The 22029-nt window shown below is 39.7% G+C and overlaps 1 protein-coding gene across 10 annotated transcripts in view; it reads left to right on the forward strand.

The window, feature by feature from the left end:
- The window catches only part of Nbea (neurobeachin), a 525226-nt gene that overhangs the window by 414162 nt on the left and 89035 nt on the right, over positions 1–22029 (forward strand). For 9 of the 10 annotated variants that reach the window (XM_035451902.1, XM_035451904.1, XM_027395004.2 and 6 more), the window contains 3 exons: positions 12135–12252; positions 12536–12638; positions 17860–17975. The exons of the other annotated variant lie outside the window; for it this stretch is intronic. In XM_035451902.1, coding sequence (XP_035307793.1) covers positions 12135–12252; positions 12536–12638; positions 17860–17975 — 337 coding nt within the window. The remainder of the gene's footprint in view (positions 1–12134; positions 12253–12535; positions 12639–17859; positions 17976–22029) is intronic. 10 annotated transcript variants of the gene reach the window in all.

A 22029-nucleotide genomic window follows, 5' to 3' on the forward strand; every position in this document is an offset into this window, starting at 1 on the left:
TAAATTTGAAAGATGGAAGTGGGTAGAGCAGGGAGCAGAAGTGAGTTCTGGTGAGACTGCAGTTTCCTCTGATAAAGCACAATAAAATTCAAGTAGAAAATTCCTTTTTGTAAATTGCATTTGTGTATTTGGTGTGTGTATGAACATTCATGCATGTTGAAGTCTGAGAACAACTTTCGGTAAATGGGTTTTTTTGTTTCTACCATGTGACTCCTGGGGATCAGACTTAGGTCAGAGAGCTTAGCTGCGTGCACCTTTAGTCACTGATTCATTTCACTGGCCCAGAAATGGAAAATTCTTATTGCACCTGAAAAACTGGAATTTCACTAAAACTCCAATAAACCACTTTATTTTTGTAAAACAATACAAAACATTATTAAGCAATAATTAAATACTACTAAGTTATAAAATAGTATGTCTTACAACCATAGATGCTAAGTGTCATTAAAATGATATGTACAGTCTGTTCTTTTCCTGCCACACACTGATTCCATATATACTTAAGAATTCAACAAAACCATTTTTTTCTGAGTTTCAGCACTGAAATGGGCATTCTATTAAGTAATAGCAATACACTAATGAAAAATAAATGGTCAGAGTTTGGAAGAAGTGCATTGATAAAACGTGTAATTGGTTTACAAGATTACTTTGGGGCTCATGCTGTATGGAATTCATGTATGGTGCTATGAGATCATGCAGTAGAAATTACAAGTAGCCAAAGAGGTCAGCTAAAAAAAAAAAAAAAAAAAAAAAGAACAGGCAAATAAGAAGTGAACGAGGCAAAGAAAGGAGGGAATATGCTTCCAGTGGGGGAGGAATTTTTTTTTTTTTTTTGCTATCATAGGAAGCAGCCTGGCATGTTGAAGAGGCTGAAAACAAGCCTGTGTGGCCAGAGCTGGGGAGGGCTAAGTGGCACCAGATGCACCCAGAGCCGGAGACAGGATGCATGCACCGAGACCCATCTCATCTGTCTTGGCTTCCTCAGAACACCAGCTGCTCTGTGGTTCCTGCTGACTGTCTTCTTGCCACTTTTGGCTCCTTCCCATTCTCCTGCATGGGTCTTTGAATATCTCACATTCAGATTGTCAAGAGAGATTATCTGATTGGGTCACACAGCCAACACTCATGATAGTGTGACTCTGGTGGGCATTGTTTTCACAACCATCAATCCTAAGCTTCTTGTCAAGATAACTGCCTTTATATGAACTATCCATTCCAGTTATTTCTGCCATGGCTAGAATCATGGATTTGCTGCTTTGTAAACCCAGCACAAAGGAACATCTATATAAGTCAGGGTTCTCTAAAGGAGAAAAACTTAGAATGGCTTACAGATGGTGATCCAGCTAGTCCAACAATGGCTGTCTACCAATAGAAGGTTCATGAACCCAATGGTTGTTTAGTTCACGATGCTGGATGTCTCAAATGGTCTTCAGTATATATTAGAATCCCGAAGAAATATGCTCTCATGCCAGTGAGTGAAATGGACTTGCCAGTGAGAGCAAGCAGGCAAAGAGCAAATGCTTTCTTTTTCAGTGTGCTTTATATAGGACACCACCAGAAGGTTTGGTTCAGATTAAAGGTAATCTTCCCACCTCAGAAGGTCCAAATTAAAAGTGGGTCTTCCCTCTTCAAATGATTTAATTAAGAAAAATCTCTCATAGGTGTACCCAGCCACTTGGGCTTTATTTAATTCCAGATGTAGTCAAGGTGACAACCAAGAAGAGCCATCTCAGCATCTTAGAAAAGAGTAACATCCGTGTCCTGCCCAATCCAGTCCTAATAAACTTGGAATCAGTCTAGGGCCTTTGGATTCTTGCATGTATATTTGTTTCTTTTCATAATGCTAAGGATTATACTAAGGGCCTTGAGGATGATAGTTATAAGTCCTCTATCACTACCCCAAATCCACCAACCCAGGTCTTGTTTGTTTGTTTGTTTGTTTAAGAATCTCTCTCTACAGCTCAGTCTAGTTTAGGAGTTACAATCCTGTGAGTTTCTAGTCTTCTCTCCCAAGCACTAAAATTATAGCCACCATACCTAGCTTGACTTGGGACCATTAATGACTGGTTTAAAGTGAAACAGATCATATTTATCAAGAACTTTTGGGGGCTGGAGAAATAGCTTAGTAGTTAAGAGCATTTGTGGTTCTTGCAGATGATCAAGGTTTAATTCCCAGCACCAAGGTTTAATTCCCTGCCATCTATATCTCTAGTTCCAGGGGATCCATTGCCCTCTTTTGACTTCCACAGGTACCCATCACACACGATGCATGATGCACCAACATGCCTATAAACAAAACACATAAAATAAATAAATCTAATAAAATTGTTAAAGTGACTTTTCTGATCATATGTACTATTGAATACAGATCAACTAAGGTGTTAGCGATGTTAAGTAACTTGCATGTGTTGGGTGGCCTCTGTGTTCAGTATGACTAGTAAATAATGAGATGCATTGAGAATTCCTGTCCTCAGCCAGTCATAGAGTAACAGGTTGCAAGACACATCAAGTAAGCCAACAGTTATAGTGCTTTGCTTTGTTATGAAGGGGCGGGTGCATGGCTCTCTGAAGGAGCAGTGGGGTCTCTGAGCTTAATCAATAATGGCAGTTGATGAGCAGAACACAACAGTGAGGGATTGGCAGGCAGAAGAAATATTATGTGCAGGGGTGGGCACTGAAGTGTGACAGAACATGGCACATGGGGACCTGAAAAGTATTCAAAGTGGTTGACTTAGGAGCTGGGCAGCAGGCACAGGGTGGGTAAATGTGGGATTTCACAGCATTATTAGTAACTGTAGCTGCCACTTGGTGTGTGCTGTGTGCTCCACAGAAACTCTGGTATATATTGATGAAGTGTTTTTGATGTTTAAGCTTTGTGGGTCAGCATTGTGACGACATTACTGCTTCCTTTTGTAGTTTCCTGCAGGTTCATATAAGCATATGCTAACCAGGGAGTAGATGCTTGAGTTTTTCATTTAAAAATATTAAGATTTCTCACTTCTTAGATACTTTTTTACTTTTTTGTGTATTTAAATACTTCACAGAAAAAGTTTTAATATTGTGGGAGAGTTGTCTCATAACATAATTAGATCCCCAGCAAAAAAGCAATTCTCTTTTCTGTCAGTTTGGTAAGCATTGGCCAGTGCAGCTGTAACAGTAATTACACTAGCATCTCATCTGATACATTTTCAAAAGGCTAAACAACTTTGCTGACAATTTATAGTATCCAAATAGCAGTTTGACCACATTGGTTCAAAGAAAGCATGCTAACTCAGAACTGAAATTTGAAGAAAGCATGTCTAAAAATAAAGGACTTATAAGTGAAATTGTTAAAAAGTTGTCACTGTGCAGAATATTGCAAGAGAATTTAACATTCTAGTTTCTACGAACTAGTATCTTTTGTTGCTGTTGCTGCTGTTGTTGTTTTCTACTGTTTTCAAGACAGGGTTTCTCTGTGTGGCCCTGGCTGTCCTAGAATACACATTATAGACCAGGCTGGCCTTGAACTCAGAGATCCTCCTGCCTCTGCCTTCCCAAAGCTTTGATCAAAGGCCTGTGCCACTACACCTGGTTCCAACAAACTAGTGTCTTTACAATTGTGTTAAGTTCTTTTCTCCCCAGTTCCAGTCCTTAAAAACAAACAAACAAACAAAAAAACAGCAGAGAGACAATTGTAAAATTTTAGAGTGTGCCAAGTTTGAGGAAATTAGGAAACATAGCCAACAGATACAATGTATACCAGTGGGGACATTCATGATTAGGACAATAACAAATCAGCCACCCAGATCCCTCTCTCAGGCCACGTTTTGAAGATTAAGTGGACATAAAGGACTCTAGTTATAGCTCTGCTCATTTGTAATTTAAACTGCTAAGTGTTTTACTCAACAAAGTGATCAAAGTGTCCTATATGGAGGCTTTGGAAGGAATATGTAAACAGACTCTCACCTCACCATCTCTACTAGTTCTCCAGATGCAGGTAATAAATAGACCAGTTTAAAAGTACTTGCCACAATGTAAGATACTGCAAAGGACACTAATGACACTCTTTTGAATGAGTTCATTATTTATTAAAACTAATTATTACTTACTGTTCGTGTATATTATTGGACCAACCTCTGTTTTCCTGTTAAAATACCCTCTCATTGTAGTCACAGAAATGAATTCTTTTTTTATAGTTTATAAAAATTTATTTTATGTGCATTGGTGTAAAGGTGTCAAATTCCATGTTACAGACAGTTGTGAGCTGCCATGTGGTGCTGGGACTTGAACCCAGGTCCACTGGAAGTGCAGCCATTGCTCTTAACCACTGAGCCATCTCACCAGCCCTCCATAAATTATTTCTAAGGTGCTAATTTAATCATCTGGCATCTTTGTGTAAAATCCTCAAGTGGCACGTCAGTGTTCTTTGACCAGGACCCAGACTTCACATGATTTGCCCGATCTAGCCTTGTGATCTTGCTCCCACCCACACTTTAGGATTCCTGTCTTTCACCTTTCCTCCTCACAATACATGCCAAGACACCCTGGACCCATAGCCCACTGAGCCTCATTAATATACATGTCCTTCTTTTCCCAGGGGACTCTGATCTCCCAGAGATCAGGGGCAGGGCCTCTGCTGTTCACCAGCCACTCTTGGTGGTCAGTTCATAGTATCTATTAAATGAAAGTAACAGAAAGATAATAAAATAGCTAAGCCATAAAGAGAAGATTGCTAGAACAAAGATAGTGGAAGTTTCCTTACAGCTTTTACGACAGATGACAGTGGTAGCTGCTGCTGTAGGTCTGGACTTTAAGATCAGAGGTGTTAATTCAGGTAATTACTAAAATATAAGTCACAGCTAGGAAAACTGGTTGTGGCTTTGAGTTCAGTGAAGAATTGTGTGAAGTTCTTTATACACTTGCTGATGATGTCATTACTGATAAGTAGGACCAGATATTGTGTGTGTGTTCACACGTACAAGTGTGCACACATGCATGCACACATATTCACATGTGTTTCTGTACACGAGAAGGTGGGGTAATTATAGTAGTGTGAAATCCTTTATTGAGCACTTCCCATGTGCTTTTCTAAAAAGAGTGTTCTTAACCTCCTCTCACAAGCATCATGTGAGATTAACTAGTATATTCCTTATCTTAAGCAAACTGAAGAATCATAACTGCCTGAGGTCTCCCTACTAGAGAGGGTACAGACCCTACAGGTACAGAACTGGTAAACTGCAGAAAATAAAGATTAATATATAAAAAGCTGTATATATGAGGACTAAATACCGCCACTGAAGAGTGTTTTGACCTCTGACTACCCTAAAACATAAACAGTAATGGGCATGATAGCAGACATGTACTAATCAGAATTAGAGCAACATTGTTTAATTTTGTTAGACTGTATTTTTAATTACTACATAAAACATGAAATAAAGTATCTGCCAGTGAATATTATTTCTTACAAAAAATACAGATAACTATGAAATATAAATAACTATGAATTTTTTGGCTGTGCTTTCTTTTTTAATGTTGTTTTAATTTTATTTGTATTAAAAGCAATCTTATTTTACATACCTATCTCAGTTCCCTCTCCCCCCCCCTTACTCCCATTCCCCTCACCATCCTCCAATCACACACACCCCATCCACTCCTCAGGGAAGGTGAGGCCTCCCATGGGGGATCAACTCTGAGCTACCATCTTGCTCCTGTCAGACCAATGACAGTTCATGTTGGAGAGGATGTGGAGAAAGGGAACACTCCTCCATTGCCAGTGGGAGTGTGAACTTGTACAGCCACTTTGAAAATCAGAAAGGCGATTTCTCATGAAAATGGGAATCAGTCAACCTCAAGATCCAGCAATTCCTCTCTTGAGCATATACCCAAAGAATGCACATTAATACAATAAGGACATATGTTCAACTATGCTCATAGCAGCATTATTTGTAATAGCCAGAACCTGGAAGCAACCTAGATGCCCCTCAACTGAAGAATGGCTAAAGAAAATGTGGAACATTTACATAATGGAGTACTACTCAGAGGGGGAAAAAAAACTACGAAAATTTTAACTGACTTCCTCTCTTAAAGATGTGTTGAAAATTGATTCTGGAGAAAGGAGAGGTGGAGAGGAGCTGGGTGGAGTGGAGGGAAGCGGGAACTGTGATCAGGATGTATTGTTTGAAAGAAGAATCTATTTTCAATTTCAAAAAGAAAAATACGTACTGGCACATACATAATTTTTGTTGGGTTGTTGGTAGAAAAGGTACTTCAGTAATTTATATTCCAAGTTGAATTTCATTATCTACAAGTAACACAATACCTGACTAAGGTATTTAGGAAGGCATTAAAATAGCTTTGAATAAAAACGAAAGCAAAACAAAAATGATGTGTTGAAAATCATGTTCACATACATAGAGGAATTGTCAAATTTCATTCTCAAATGTTACTCAGTGTTTTAACATGTTGTATGCTAAAACTCATCTAGTGATCTATCGTCATAAATTACTTGTATCTTTAAGGTGGCAGTCCAAATAGATCCAATTTGTTTTGAAAATAAACAATTGGGAAAACATTTGACTTGTAAAAGGATTTTTTTAATTCACCCTCAGAGTGTCTACTACTCATCTCTCCATCACTGTCTTACCTGCCCTGTATTTGAGAGTCCTTCACCCTCAGCTGTAGCATGAAAAATAAGAGACCCAGAGACAGATATTGGGGTTCAAGCTTCAAGCTGAAGATCAGAGAAACAAAGCAACCAAGCTAGTAGATCTTACCTCTACCCAGCTGAAACCACAATCCTGTCTCCACAAATCCTTAGAGGCAAAAGCTCTCAGTTCCTGTCTCCCCCTGCCTTTTATTCCTTTCTCTGCGCAGCCATATCATTCCTTTCTCCACCTCTCTAATGCTGGGATTAAAGGCATGTGATCCCAGGTGCTGAGATCACCTTTGTGTGAGTGGTTTCTTTTAGAACTGGATCAATTTCGTGTAGTCAGTGTTGCCTTGAACTAACAGAGATCCATCTACCTCTTAATCCTGAGTCCTAGGATTAAAGGTGTGTAGCACTACCGCCTGGCTCCTATAGCTAACTAAGTGTGGCTGCTTTGCTATTCTGATCTCCAGTGGCTTTAATATATAAATATATAAATATATACTATATAGTATTCATGTATATAGATACAGATTCCTAACAATAATCATTTAGGAACAAATGATTCTATTATTTACTGCATTTCATGCTAGTGAAAATAGCATAATGGCTATTTGTCATTTGTTCACTGGAAGACATAAACAACTATATCTGTTTACCAAATCTAGGGCACTGATGAAGAAGCAGGGAGTCAAGTCCATCTAAGCATCGGGTATTTAGTTCATGACTGCATTGACATTACTTACAGTAATATAACTGAGCTGCAACTCACAGGAGTCCCTTACAGAAACATCTGTATACAATTCATGATGGTACATGAAGCTGGCAACCTTGGAACTCCTTGCCTCATTTGATGGCAGCTAGTCCAGCTAGCCTCCTCTCCCCAGCAATGTTACCACTTATGTAACTATGTAGAGATCCCTTATGACTCTTTCAACTTTCAAAAGCTTTATTGCAGAAGAGCTTTACACTCAATACATCACATAAAAAAATAAATCATAGACAAAATATCACCACATTCAGCAGATCTTATACCCCAGTCAGGGCAAATACCTCTTTGTGTTTTTAGCAAGAGACTAGTGGTGAAAAAATAAAATAGAAAAGAACCCTCATCTCTTTTTTCTTCTTGAATTTGTTGGGGAAACAGCATCACCAGGAGCAGACCTGAGAAGCTGGAGAATACGTCATACCGGCAATTATTGGCAGCTCCTTCCACCTCCACTTCTGCTTTTCTTCTGGGTGGGGAGTCTTCCTGGTTCAGCTGGCAGATGTGGGAAGAGTGTGTATATTCGTGTGTGAATAGAAACCTGAGATTTCTTTAGAACTATTCTGTCTTGAATATATTTGCTACAGTTCTGAGCCATTTGCAATTTACATGGAATTACAAAAGTAATAGGGACGTGTAACTTAATACTGAATTACAAACATTCTAATTAAACTGTTGGAACTGGAAATGACAATAAAACATGAGCACAGACAAGGATATATCCAACCTCTACAGCATTTTAGTTGTTCTTAACAGCATCTGCTTTTTGATGCATAACTTGTATTTTCCATATCCCGAGAGGAAGTATATGTGCTTCTCATCCTACTGTACATGTTAGGTGACCTGAGGTCAGCAAGGCCATCACCAAACTGGTTTGCGCAGTATTAGCTGCCTCTGAAGGAAAAGAAAAGACAAAACTGATTTGACAGCTCCATTCATGTTTCTGACAATATTGTCCATGTCGGACACAGATGAGTGCACATCAGCCCTGTTTTTCTTCAACATGATCACCAGATAATGTGTGTTAGGCATACATTTTGGGAAGGTGGTTTATGAGCTGGTGTTTCATCCTGCTTCCTGTGTACTTCAGCTCACAGGTGAATAAGGATGGCCTCAGGGAACAGGCTAGCATAGCCTTTACTTTTGTATACCAGGCACTTAGCTCAAAATAGTTAGTGGCCATTTTGGAAAATGACAAGATTCCCTAAGATTTGGGATCAGGATGCTTTACTGTTCAAGTTTATGACCTATAGAATGTGATAAAATTCATGTTTATTCAGCTTTCAGAAAATGAAACCAAATGAGGTAATTAGTAGTTGTTGATTAGATTCTGTAATGTAATTTGCAGAAGCAGGAAGACACAGCCAGAGAATATTGGAAAGTTGACTTAAAAAAACAAAACAAATCTACGAGCCTCAACTGTTGATAAAAGTATTTGCATGATGTAAGAGAATATCTCCTACTACAAGGAAAGCAAGTTAAAGCACTGCTATAGAAAATACTAAAAGTGAGATAACATTATGTAACAAGTAAAGGTATAAATAAAACACAGACAGCTTTATTGTATCAGTTCATATTTCAGACCTGGGCTTGGTGCCCAGATTTTTATAGAAACATGCCGTAAACTCAGCATTCAATTGACTATAAATGATATTCCTTTACATTTCTAAAACACACACCAATAGATTAAACCCCTCATCACATGCCACAGTAATATCCCATCTGGTCACTCTGCCACCACGTGCACAGCCTTCTATTCCCCCTCACACAATTCCCCAGTGTTGTGACCTTCTCACTGCCTTTCAGGAGCTGTTTGAATACAGGCAGGAGAGAGAAACTGTCCTCTAGCATTTTTTAAAGAAAGCTCTGTCCAAGGAGTTGGTAAAGCTGTCCTTGGTGTGTCCTAACCAGAGATGCTGCTCTAGAACTGCTGGGTCTGGAAGGTCATGTAAACTGCTGTCCAGTGGGGACAGTTGTCCTTTGGGTACCTCAGTATCTGGCACTGAGAACAGGCACTACTGAAGGAGTGAAGCACAGGTAGCAATCCCTTCCTCCATGTGGCTGCTTGGTGCTTTTGATAAGCTTTGTCCTCATGTAAGCCAGCAGAGGGAACAGATTTAAAAGGCACAGATTCATTTTAACACAGCAAGTACTGAAGGATTTAAGTAGACTCAAGAGACTGGTAAATCCCTACTGACAGAACTTCTAATTTCATATGGGACACCCACAGAATCGGGCCACATTGTTTTCCCTGTTACCTACTTGATATATCACAGTTCCTACAGACAGACATGAGTGTAAACATACCTGTGTCTACATGTGCATAATGTACATTCATGCACAGTAATATAGTATGCTGGTATTAATATGAGGGGCCCAACACAGGCTTCACAAAGAATTTCCATGTTTTTCTCATTTGACTGAATTTCAATGGTCTTCATTATGTTTTCTTGGTGAAATAATTATATGTAGATAGTTTTCAACTATTTGTCTTGAGATATTTGTTATTTCACACATGCAGAAGATGTTGGTAATCTTGTATTCTTTCCATTCTTCCATTCTGAAAAAATAAAACTATACTAGTGTATGAAATTCAGAATGGCAACTGATTATATTTACCAGAGAATGTGTAAATATGATTGCAGTGAGTCACCATAGTTACCACTTTGTAAAATGCATGAGAAGAAGTTTTGCATTTAGAATCTGAGAGGAGTTGTTACGTGGTAAGAACACCTTCATAGAGCTGGCCCTCTACTCTATATTCACTGGCCCTTAAACTAACTAGCAGTGGGTATTATTGTCACCACTTTTCAGAAGACAAAAAGGAGATGGAGTCAGGTAATTTTTCCAAGATCTAAAGCTAGCAAATGGCAGAGCTAAGACTTAGCAAGAGTCTGACTGATTCTGAATGTCTCAGGAGTTAAATGCATACAACAACCTTTAAAGACTTTCTGGCCTTAAAAAGACTCAAACCAAGTTAAGAACTGTCATTGGGGACCTGAGAGCATTCAGTTCTAATGTTCCTGCCACACAAGCATGAGAACCTAACTTTGGCTCCTCATAGCAACCACATGCAGAAGAATAAAAAAGCTAAATATGGTGGCATCTTACCACAGTCACAGTGTTAGATCAGTAGAGAGAAGAATATCCCTGTTGGTCAGTCAGATTAGCTGAACTGATAAATTCCAATTCTGTGAGAAACCCTGCCTGAAAATGTAAGGTGCCAGGCTGAGAGATAGCTTAGCACTGACATCTCCTGGAGGGGACCTTAGTTCAATTCCCAGCACCCACATGGTCAGTCACAAAAGTCCCTAACTCCAGCTTCAAATGATCTGAATGCCTCTTTTGACCCCCACATACACCAGGCATGCTTGTGGTGGTGCACAAAAATATATTCAAGAAAAATACTCATACACATAAAATACTTTTTAAAAGGAAGGAAAAGTAAGGTGAAAGCAGTTGAGGAAGATAACTAACATTGACCTCTCTGACCTCCAAACATATGTGTATACCCATATATACCCACAGAAAGGAGTACACACACACACACACACACACACACACACACACACACACACACACACACACACTGGAATTAGAAACACTATTTTGCATTTGTTTCTTAAAGAACCATGAAAGAACTTCATATCTTACTTTCAAAGCAACAGAAACCTAACATATATGAAACCTAAGAATTACTTTCTGTTTTCAACAAAGTAAGTGCAGGTACAGATGCAAGGAAAAGGTGTCCCTGTGTTAGCAGCATTGGTGCATCAAACAGAATATACTTTGCATACTCCACAAATGTAGCTTCATAAGCTGTGATCTGATCTGTGCTAAGGAGCAGGCAATCAAGGTGCTGGGTGTTCTGTGGGGTGCACTGCATTTTCTAGCAGCCCAGTATGGGGATAACCTGGCTGCACTTCCATGGAGTTCCCCATGGTTCTCCTGTGCTGCTATGATGCCAGCTGTTACATCTCCATTCTTGTAAGGAAGTCAGGAGGGCGAAGGCAGGAGAGCCTCTGCCTTCTGTGACTGATTTTATCAGCATTTGTAAAGCACCCATGGCTGCCTTTAACTCTGTTATCATTAGCTGACCCTAGGTCAAATGTCCTACCAGAGTTGCAAGGCAGTTTGGGAAAACTGAATAATGTTATGGTTGCCCTAGACCATGGGTCAAACTAAATTCCATTCTTATTCCAAATTCAGCCACTTCAGTGTAATTAAACTTTTATGGGTATACAGCCCTTACCTTCTGCATTGTCTGTGACTGCTCACAGATTACCCACAAGAAATTGAACAGTTACAGCATATAACATGTGACCTACAAACCTAAGAACATCTGCTATCTTACCTTTTACTGGAAAAATCTTGCTGAGAGCAGTCAAGACAAACTGAACAGAGTGGTAACTGGCTTCTATGAAGTAAGGGAGAAAGAGAAAGAAGGGAGAATATTTGCCAGTACCAACAGTGTGTGCCACAGACAAGATAATTTCTGTTTAAGTCACAGAGTCATTTTGAATATATAACTATTCTTACTCCTTTGTTTCTTCTTGAGTCAATAGTGTTTAGAAAGGTTGGAATTGTGCAAATATACAGTATCGGGTGATTGACAGTGCCATGATATATCATGAAAGCAGACAATAACTCATTTAGGATTTAACTTAGCATTCTATATAGTGTTTCCCCAAGTCTTAAGTTTCTACTTTATTGGTTACTGTCCTCTTAATCCATTTCTCTTAGGTTCTTGCATACACTGAGGGACTTCATGGGAAATGGATGTTCAGTGAGATACGAGCTGTGTTTTCCAGACGCTACCTTCTGCAGAACACAGCCTTAGAAGTGTTCATGGCCAACAGAAGTAAGTCTGTGAAGGAGCCTGAATGATGTGCTCACCCTTGATACTATTCATTTGCATGTAAAACACTGATTATTTCTGTATTTCCTGTTGTGTGATATCACCAAACAAAGTGTGTTTGAAGATATTCATTTTGGTTTCATATGGACAAAGCTGTAGAGAAGGCTCATCTTCTGTGAAAACTCACTGCCATTTCAGATAATCCACAGTAGGCCCTTGAATATTGTATCCTAAGTGAGCAGCTCTCCTGTGGTTTACTAAAGCTCATTCTTTTTTTCTACCACAGCCTCTGTGATGTTTAATTTTCCTGATCAAGCAACAGTTAAAAAAGTTGTCTACAGCTTGCCTCGGGTTGGAGTGGGGACCAGCTATGGTTTGCCACAAGCCAGGTAATTATATCATGTTACACATTATATGCGGCTTGTTTACATATAGTAATTTCTAAGACCAAGGACTTTTCTTTCTCTGTGGGTTATTTATGGGGAAGGAGATTAAGGAAACCACGGCACTGAGGACTAGAGAATGGCTAGGGCAGACTTATTAAAAATCTTCTCCAGTGCCTGCAATGATTACAGTCACAGTTAACCATAAAAAAGACTCCTTTTGCTGGGTGGTGGTGGTGCATGCCTTTAATCACAGCATCTGGGAGGCAGAGGCAGGCAGATCTTTATGAGTCTGAGATAAGCCTGGTCTACAGAGCTAGTTCCAGGAGAGATACACAGATAAACCCTGTCTCAAAAAAAAAAAAAAAAAAAAAAGAAAAGAAAAGAAAAAAAAAGAAAAATGAAGAACAGGAGGAGAAATCTTTCTAGCTAAAATCATATTATACTAGCATACCAAAAGCCTTTTGTGATTAAGTACTAGGGAATAGTATATAAATTACAGCTTTATAAATGACTATTTAGTAAGGTAATAAAACAATCTTAGAATTTATTGAGAACAATAGTTATTCATTATGGTATAGTTTTAACTTTTACCTAAATCCTTCATCTTGGTAATTTTGAAGAACCATTCAAAACCTTATTTTATTAAACGGTACTAATCTAAGCAGAAAACACAATTACTAATTATGTGTATTACCCATGCTTGGGTCCATGAAAGTGAGTACCTGAATACAAGTAACTCACTCTCTCTCTCTCTCTCTCTCTCTCTCTCTCTCTCTCTCTCTCTCTCTCTCTCTCTCTCTCTCTCTCTCTCTGGGGGGAAGAGTAACAAAAAGCCTCCAGAGTTAAAACACTGTTGGTTCTGGTTCAGATATTCAGTGACATCAGCAATCTGGATTGGTTTCATTATCACAAAAATCACCATGACTACCTCTGACACTCCATCTTTACACAGCCAGTAGAGAGAAGACACAGCTGATTTCTCCTTAAATGTTTGTATTTTAAGAAGGAACATGTTTCTTAGAAGCTTTTGAGAATCTGTATCACAAGTCCATTTGGCTAGAAGAGATCATCTTACACCTCTAAAACAGCTGGGAGTGTTTGCTGATTTGGTCCAGGGGTACCCTGAATCCTAGGGATTTTAGAAAACATGCCTTTGATTCCTTGCCATCTCCTCCCTGCATTAGAGAAGGATTGTATCCAAGGGATGGTGGAGATGCGCTCTGCATAGAGAGACAGCACTGTGCACCACAAACTGTTAAGTCCCAGAGGACTAGTGCATGGCATTTCTGTGTGGAAAAGCCAATCTTTGTCCATCTTCCCTAAATAGATAGCAGAGATTCTAAAGATAGGGATTATGTTTTATTTATCTTTCAACTTGTAGCTCACAGCTCAGTGCATAATTGGGAAAATGCTTACTAAGTGCTCTTCACTACGGTTCCTTGCATTCTGTCTGACTGCTCTTTTTAAGCTCCCAGTACAAGAGCAATCCATGGGCATGTGTGTACATGCTCAGTGTGTTCATGAGAAGAATGACGAGATTAAACCAAGACATTAGTAGATAATGAAGCATGTATAAACAATTCAAGTCAAAGAAAAATGCATTTAATCTATCAAAAACAATGAGAGAAATTTGTAAGACTTGTTCTTATTGATTGTGTTCAGGCTGACTCATAGTAATCACTACTCCCTTCCCAAGTGCTCACAGACTATACATTTAATCATCAGTTCAAGAATTTTTTCCAGGAATGAACATTAAGAATACACAAATAGGTATATCTTTCTCTTGGTAAAGTGTGAACTTCTGCCTCTAGCATCTTAATCAATGACCATGATTCTGGAAGGGCATGTCTGGTTTCCTGTGAGGCTTTAAACCAGTCTGAATGTGATTCATTTAAAACTATCTGCCTTACCTATTACGAATAACAATTATCTTTGCCTTCTGAGCGATTACTCTTAAAAAAAAGATTTTATTTATTATGTATACAACATTCTGCTTCCATGTATATCTGCACACCAAAAGAGGGCACCAGATCTCTTAACAGATGGTTGTGAGCCACCATCTGGTTGCTGGGAATTGAACTCAGGACCTCTAGAAGAGCAGTCGGTGCTCTTAACCTTTGAGCCATCTCTCCAGCCTGAGAGATTACTTTCTCAGGTAGAAAAATACTCAAGTAGATTTGCCTTTTCTGTCACTTCAGAATGCCATCATCTTGGAACACCACTTTGTTCTCTTGGCTTGTTTTCTCCTTAAAGTCTCCATGAATTCTTTTATAGTCTTAGAAGTAGCAAAAGAGGCTAGAAGAACTACTTGTAGGCCTATTCCTGCTTGCTACCTACAAGCTGGGCCATAATAAGGGTCCTTACCATCTAGAAAGAACTTAGTATGTAGTGGTTAAAAGAATGAATGACACTAGGCAAGAGGAATGACATTCTCATTCCTCATAAAATGAGGAAATGTCTTTGAAGGGGCATTCAAAATTGAAATATTTTTTGAAAGACAAAGTAAATGTACTTCATAAACTGTAAATGTGTAATGCAGTATATACTTGTATACATATGTGCATGTACCCACAGATGAGGGTGCAAAAGTGTGTAAATAGATGTATACACAGACCCTTTCCTACTCCCTTAGGCTGCATATGTCTGCTGTGGAAGATCTTATGAGGGTTAGAATCCTCAGAAGGAAGGGATGATACCATGCTCTTCTAATGAGGAGCTCTCTGGTATGTCTCCTCAGAATAACAAAGACTCTAGATATCTGTGCTGTGCTTTCTTGACATCTGGTTCTGTCAGTATAAGCAAAATTAAGTCAGTTTTTAGGAACTTTTAGCTAAAGCCTTCAGACGCTTAATTTTAAACAACAAAGCATTATCAAATTCAAACGTAGCTACCTTCCCCAAAACAACTGACTTCAGCATCACCTAGCCTAGAGCAAGGCAAGGTCACCAAGGAGGTCACATTGCAAATCAGATTGTTGCTTAATAAGCAAAAGTTCAGGACAAAAGGACAATTGCATAGCCCCATGGATGTCTCTCTGATTAATTAATATTTATAGTGTGATTCACTGAGTACCTCCCAGGTGTGAGGAACAATCTGTGTCTTAATTATGACAGGACCATTTCCCTTAAATCATAAAGCACTCACATTTTATAACAGTAATGGGATTCTTACCCAATTTACAATTAAGAAAACTTAAAATTAGGTAGCTTGACATTGCTCCCACTTTCCTAATTCTTATTTTTCACCTTCTATCAAGGTGACTCATGTTGGTCCTATAAAATAGTCTTTTCACACTGAACAAAAAATTTATTGGCAAACACTCACTTCTCAAGTGATATTAACTAATGTTCTCCTGTGTTTTCTGTCCAGACATCAGTATCCAAAGGAAATACCCTGGTTTTACTTAGAGTTGATAGCGTTAAGCTATCACGGTTGCTGTTACTTGTTGTTTTTCATTTCTCAATTTCAACATTAGGTAACCTCATTTTCCATATATCTTTGAGGAGCCTGAGGTTTGTTTTGGTGTTTACCAGGCTCAAAAAATAAGATCTCTGTGAGGAATTAGTTTGGGTCCAGAGAAGTGAAGGTGGGAGCCTCAAGTTTGGTTCTAGTGTTTGAGAAACTGGTAAGTGCTCAATAGGTGTATGCCTTTTCAGAAACTGCAGCTACTTAGAGCAAACCACCCACAGTAGCTCCCTATGTCTCCTCATCAGCGTTAGACTCCAAGTAGCTGAGGCCTCAGAAATCTATGGGGCCTCTTGTAGTGTATCAGTACTTATCCCTAGCATAGGAATGGACTTTGGGAGCCCATCCCACATAGAGGGATACTCCCTCAGCCTAGACACGGGGGGGGGGGAGGGGGCTAGGCCCTATCACAAAGGATATGACAGACTCTGAAGGCCCCCCTATGAAAGGCCTCACCCTTCCTGGAGACCAGAAATGGTATGGGATAAGTAGGGTGTTAGTGGGGGCAGGAGAGGAGGGGAGGGAAAGGGAACTGGGATTGATATGTAAAACAATCTTGTTTCTAATTAAATAAAAAAATGGAGGAAAAATAAATAAATAAACACATTTTTAAACAAAAGAGAGATACTGACTTAGCCACCTTACTCCAGTACACAGAGGATCTTATGCTGAGTAATACAGAGAAAGCAGATTTGTTTAGTCACAGTTCCAGAGGCTGATCATACACCATCCAGCCTCATCTGCTCAGCTGGTGGTGAGGACTCCTTGGGTCAAGAAAGGAAAATGGCCATGTAGGATGGGCCCAACATGCAGAGTTGCCTTATTAGAGCAGCCTGTTGTCTTGAGAACATACTTGCTCCATAAGACCAGCATTACTTCCTCCTGAGGACAGTGCCCTTATGGACTAGTACCTTTCATAAGGTCCCTTTTCTTGAAGATGCCACCTCTTCAACACCACTGTCCTGGAGACCAAGCTCCCAGCTCTTGCGCCTTTGTTAGACATGCTCAAACGACACCCAGACCATAGCAGGCATTGAATTCTGAGTGAGTGTTTGACCTATCTGCTTAGTGGACAAAACTGCTAGGTGTTTCTCTTGGCTAAGGAGCATTGTGAAAAAATTATGGCAACATTAAGGTAACATGAATTTTAACAGTTTCAGGAACCAAGTGGCTTTATCATACTTTTATGAATATACTAGGCTTCCCCCTAATTTTCAGATAAACACTTTGAGCCTGGAAGAACACAATGATGGTGATCTATTCCCCAAAGCTATGGACCTGTGTATTTTTTCAAAGGTTTCATTTTGTTGTTTTGAAGTTAGTGGTAAGTATAAATCATGCAGGTGGAAACTGCACTTTGTGCTTCCTTTGTCAGGTAGCAGGCACCTTGCCACTGAGATGCAAGGGTGATGCTTGCAGGCAGGCACTTGTGTAACTATTTGTTGTCATACAGTAGATTTGCTCTGTGTGTAGTTTAAACTGTACTGTGAGCACAGTTGTATCATTTTTGTTCCTGTGTACTGAAATTTGCCATTTGCAACTGTATTTTCACAGATAGAGCTGCTTCCAGAATTGTCCTTTAATTGTCCTTTTCTGCAATGAAAGTCTCAAGTAGAGCTGGTTTCTATGGCTGAATATTTTACAATCCACCTCTGAATGCCAAGCTACAAATTACTGAATGATCTCAAATAGGAAAGTTAGCTGCAAGTGGACTTTTGACAGCTGTGACTCAGTGTCTTTCTGGTCTGTTTACTAATAGGAGGATATCACTGGCCACTCCTCGCCAGCTTTATAAGTCTTCCAACATGACTCAGCGATGGCAAAGAAGGGAAATCTCCAACTTTGAGTATTTGATGTTTCTCAACACTATAGCAGGTAAGGTGCCTCATTTTTCAGACCATCAGAGTATTAGGTGCTACAACCTGATGAAATGTCTTGTTTTCATTCTTATTCAAATGCAGTAGGCTAAACATGGGTATACTTACACTGGAGTTTATCAGGAGCTGTGCAGCTGATATCAAGATTTTAGATGCTTTCCGTTGCTCTCCTTCTGTCATGTTCTTTGCTGACAGCATTGTCTGAAGGCTTAATAGAGTCAAAAAACTATTGCTAGATTATCCAACAAGAATAATGGGAAAATATGATTTCACTCCTTGGTCATTGTCAGCAGAGACAGCCAGACAAGAACATAAGAGACTCCTGCCTAGCATGGATGTCACCTGGGTTAGAACATGATTGTCTTACAGTATCTCTTCTCATAAACGTCCTCAAGAAAGAATAAGCCCAGATTTTATTTCCTAACTGATAAGCATGGTCACTGTTCTCTAAATTGTTTGAGAACACAGTGGCTTGTTTTCTTCCTCCTGGTCAGAGGTTGTGAATGGCTCAGTGGATGCTGGTGAGACCTGGTCCCTCATTTTTAATGAAGAGCCCTGAGTCATTCTGATTTGCCAAGAATTTTCTTCTATGAGCCAGGCTGTGTGGAGCCCTACATTGGCAGATGAATCTTGGCAATGATACCTGTCTCATACCTGTGATTACTGTTGGGGTGACTCCTCACAGTGGATGTGGTAGTTCTAGTCCCTGAATCACTGTTTTTAAAGGTAACTGCATTTGTGTCTTCCTTTTATATCTAGACATAAATATTCATGTAGATACGATAGGCACTGGAACATGGTTGCTTAACAAAAAAAGGAGTAAACTTATTTGAAATATTATTTTCATTTTAGTCATATATGCATATTAATATGTGTATTCACATATAGCAAACATATCTTAAAGAAACGTGTTTGCTCCCTAAAAAGTAAATGAACTATTAAGTTATTGTATCATTTGCACACAAAAATGAAATGAGCATAAATGACTGATAGGGAAATAACTTTGTTTCCTTGACTGAAATCCTTCAGCACTATGACAGTTAGTTCCCAGAACCTTACACATAGCAAAACCCAAGGTGGCACAGGTCCCGTTAGCCCCTCCCACATCCATAAACCAGCTGCATTAGCTGTAGTGCCTCACATAGTGTGAGTGCCATATGAGCACATGACAACCTTATCATCAAACAAGAACAGGACAAGGCAATGTAGGTTCTGGATAGGCACATTTTTTTTTAATTTATTTATTAGTTCCAGTTAGGGAACAAGCTTGTTTCACATGTAAGTCCCTTCTCCCTCTCCCTCCCCTCACCCTCATCCCTCTTCCCCCACCCCCAGTCCACCCCCCACTCCATCCACCCACCACTCCCCAGGCAGAGTAGGGCCCTCAACCGGGGCTCTGCAAAGTCCACCAAATCTTCCTGTGCTGTTCTGGGCCCTTCCCCATGTGTCCAGGGCCAGAGTGTAACCCTTCACGTGGGATGGGCTCTCAAAGTCCCTTCTTGCACCAGGGAAAAATATTAATCCACCACCAGAGGCTCCCTGGAGTGCAGATGTCCTTATTGACATCCATGTTCAGGGATCTGGATCAGTCTTATACTGGCCTCCCCAACAGCATCTGGGGTCGATGTGCTCTCCCTTGTTCAGGCCACCTGTTCCTGTGGGTTTCTCCAACCTGGTACAGACCCCTTCGCTCTTCATTCCTCCCTCTCTTCAACTAAATTCCGGATTTCAGCTCAGTGTATATCTGTGGATGTCTGTCTCTGCTTCCATCAGCCACTGGATGAGGGCTCTAGGATGGCATAAAGAGAAGTCATCAATCTCATTTTAGGGGAAGGGCTTTTAGGTTATCCTCTCCACCATTGCCTGGATTGTCAGATCGTGTCATCCTTGTAGGTCTCTGGAGATCTCCCTGGTTCCAGATCTCTTCTCGGACCTATAGTGGCTCCCTCTGATATGGTATCTCTCATTCTGCTCTCTCTCTCCTCTATTCTTCCCCCAACTCAATATTTCTGCCCCTCCATTTCCTCTCTTCTACTCCTCTTTTCTTGCTCTTATTGTAGCAGCTCCCTCCCCTCTACCCTCATGCTCCCAATTAGTTCAGGAGTTCATACCACTTCCATTCCTGGGAACCATTTATCCCTTAGAGTCCGTCATGGTTCCTAGTTTCTTTGGTGAAGAGAATTATAGGCTGGCAATCCTTTGCTCTGTGTCTAAAATTCATATATAAGTGAGTACATACCATGTTTGTCTTTTTGTGACTGGGTTACCTCACTCAGGATGGTTTCTTCTGGTTCCATCCATTTTTCCTGCAAATTTCAAGATTCCATTGCTTTTTTTCTGCTGAGTAGTACTCCATTGTATAAATGTACCACATTTTCTCAATCCATTCTTCAGTTGAGGGGCATCTAGGTTGCTTCCAGGTTCTGGCTATTACAAACAATGCTGCTATGAACATGGTTGAACATATGTCCTTGTTGTATGAACATGCACTATTTGGGTATATACCCAAGAGAGGAATGGCTGGATCTTGAGGTAGACTGATTCCCATTTTTCTGAGCAACTGCCATACTGATTTCCAGAGTGGTCTTACAAGTTCACACTCCCACCAGCAATGGAGGAGTGTTCCTTTTCTCCACATCCTCTCCAGCATAGATTGTCATTGGTATTTTTGATTTTAGCCATTCTGACAGGTGTGAGGTGGTATCTCAGAGTTGTTTTGAGTTGCATTTCTCTGATGGCCAATGATTTTGAGCACTTTCTTAAGTGTCTTTCAGCCATTTCAGATTCCTCTGTTGAGAATTCTCTATTTAGTTCTGCACCCCACTTTTTAATTTCATTGTTTGGTGTTTTGGTGGCTAGCTTCTTGAGCTCCTTATATATTTTGGAAATCAGTCCTCTGTCAGATGTGGGATCAGTGAAGATCTTTTCCCATTCTGTGGGTGGTCGTTTTGTCCTACTGACTGTTTCCTTTGCCTTGCAGAAGCTTCTCAGTTTCAGGAGGTCCCATTTATTAATTGCAGACCTCAATGTCTGTGCTACTGGCGTAATGTTCAGGAAGCGGTCTCCTGTGCCAATTTGTTCAAGGGTAATTCCCACTTTCTCTTCTAAAAGATTCAGTGTGGCTGGATTTATGCTGAGATCTTTGATCCATTTGCACTTAATTTTATGCATGGTGACAGGTATGGATCTATCTGCAATTTTCTGCATGTCCGAATCCAATTGTACCAGCACCATTTGTTGAAGATGATATCTTTTTTCCATTGTATAGATTTAGCACCTTTGTCAAAATTAAGGTATTCGTAGGTGCGTGGGTCAATATCAGGGTTTTCAATTGGATTCCATTGGTCTATCTGTCTATTTTTGTGCCAATACCAGGCTGTTTTCAGAACTATGGCTCTATAGTAGAGCTTGAAGTTGGCGATGGTGATGCCTCCAGAAGATCCTTTACTGTAAAGAGTTGTTTTGGCTATCCTGGGTTTTTTATTTTTCCATATAAAGTTGAGTATTGTTCTTTCAATGTCTGTGAAAAACTGTGTTGGGATTTTGATGGGGATTGCATTGAATCTGTAGATTGCTTTTGGCAGTATTGCCATTTTTACTGTTAATTCTACCTATCCAAGAGCATGGGAGATCTTTCCATTTTCTAGTATCTTCTTTAATTTCTTTCTTTAAAGTCTCAAAGTTCTTACTGTACAGGTCTTTCACTTTTTTGGTTAGTGTTACCCCAAGATATTTTATGTTGCTTGTGGATATTGTGAAAGGTGATGTTTCCCTGATTTCTTTCTCATTGGATTTATCATCTGTATATAGTAGGGCTACTGATTTTTTTGAGTTAATTTTGTATCCTGATACCTTGCTGAAGGTGTTTATCAGCTGTAGGAGTTCCCTGGTAGAGTTTTTTGGGTCACTAATGTAGACTATCATGTCATCTGCAAATAGTGAAAGTTTGACTTCATCCTTTCCAATTTGTATCCCTTTGATCCCCTTTTCTTGTCTTATTGCTCTAGCCAGAACTTCAAGTACAATATTGAAGAGATATGGAGAGAGTGGAC

Source organism: Cricetulus griseus, assembly GCF_003668045.3.
Source record: "Cricetulus griseus strain 17A/GY chromosome 1 unlocalized genomic scaffold, alternate assembly CriGri-PICRH-1.0 chr1_0, whole genome shotgun sequence".
In the NCBI taxonomy this organism is placed as follows: Eukaryota; Metazoa; Chordata; class Mammalia; order Rodentia; family Cricetidae; genus Cricetulus; species Cricetulus griseus.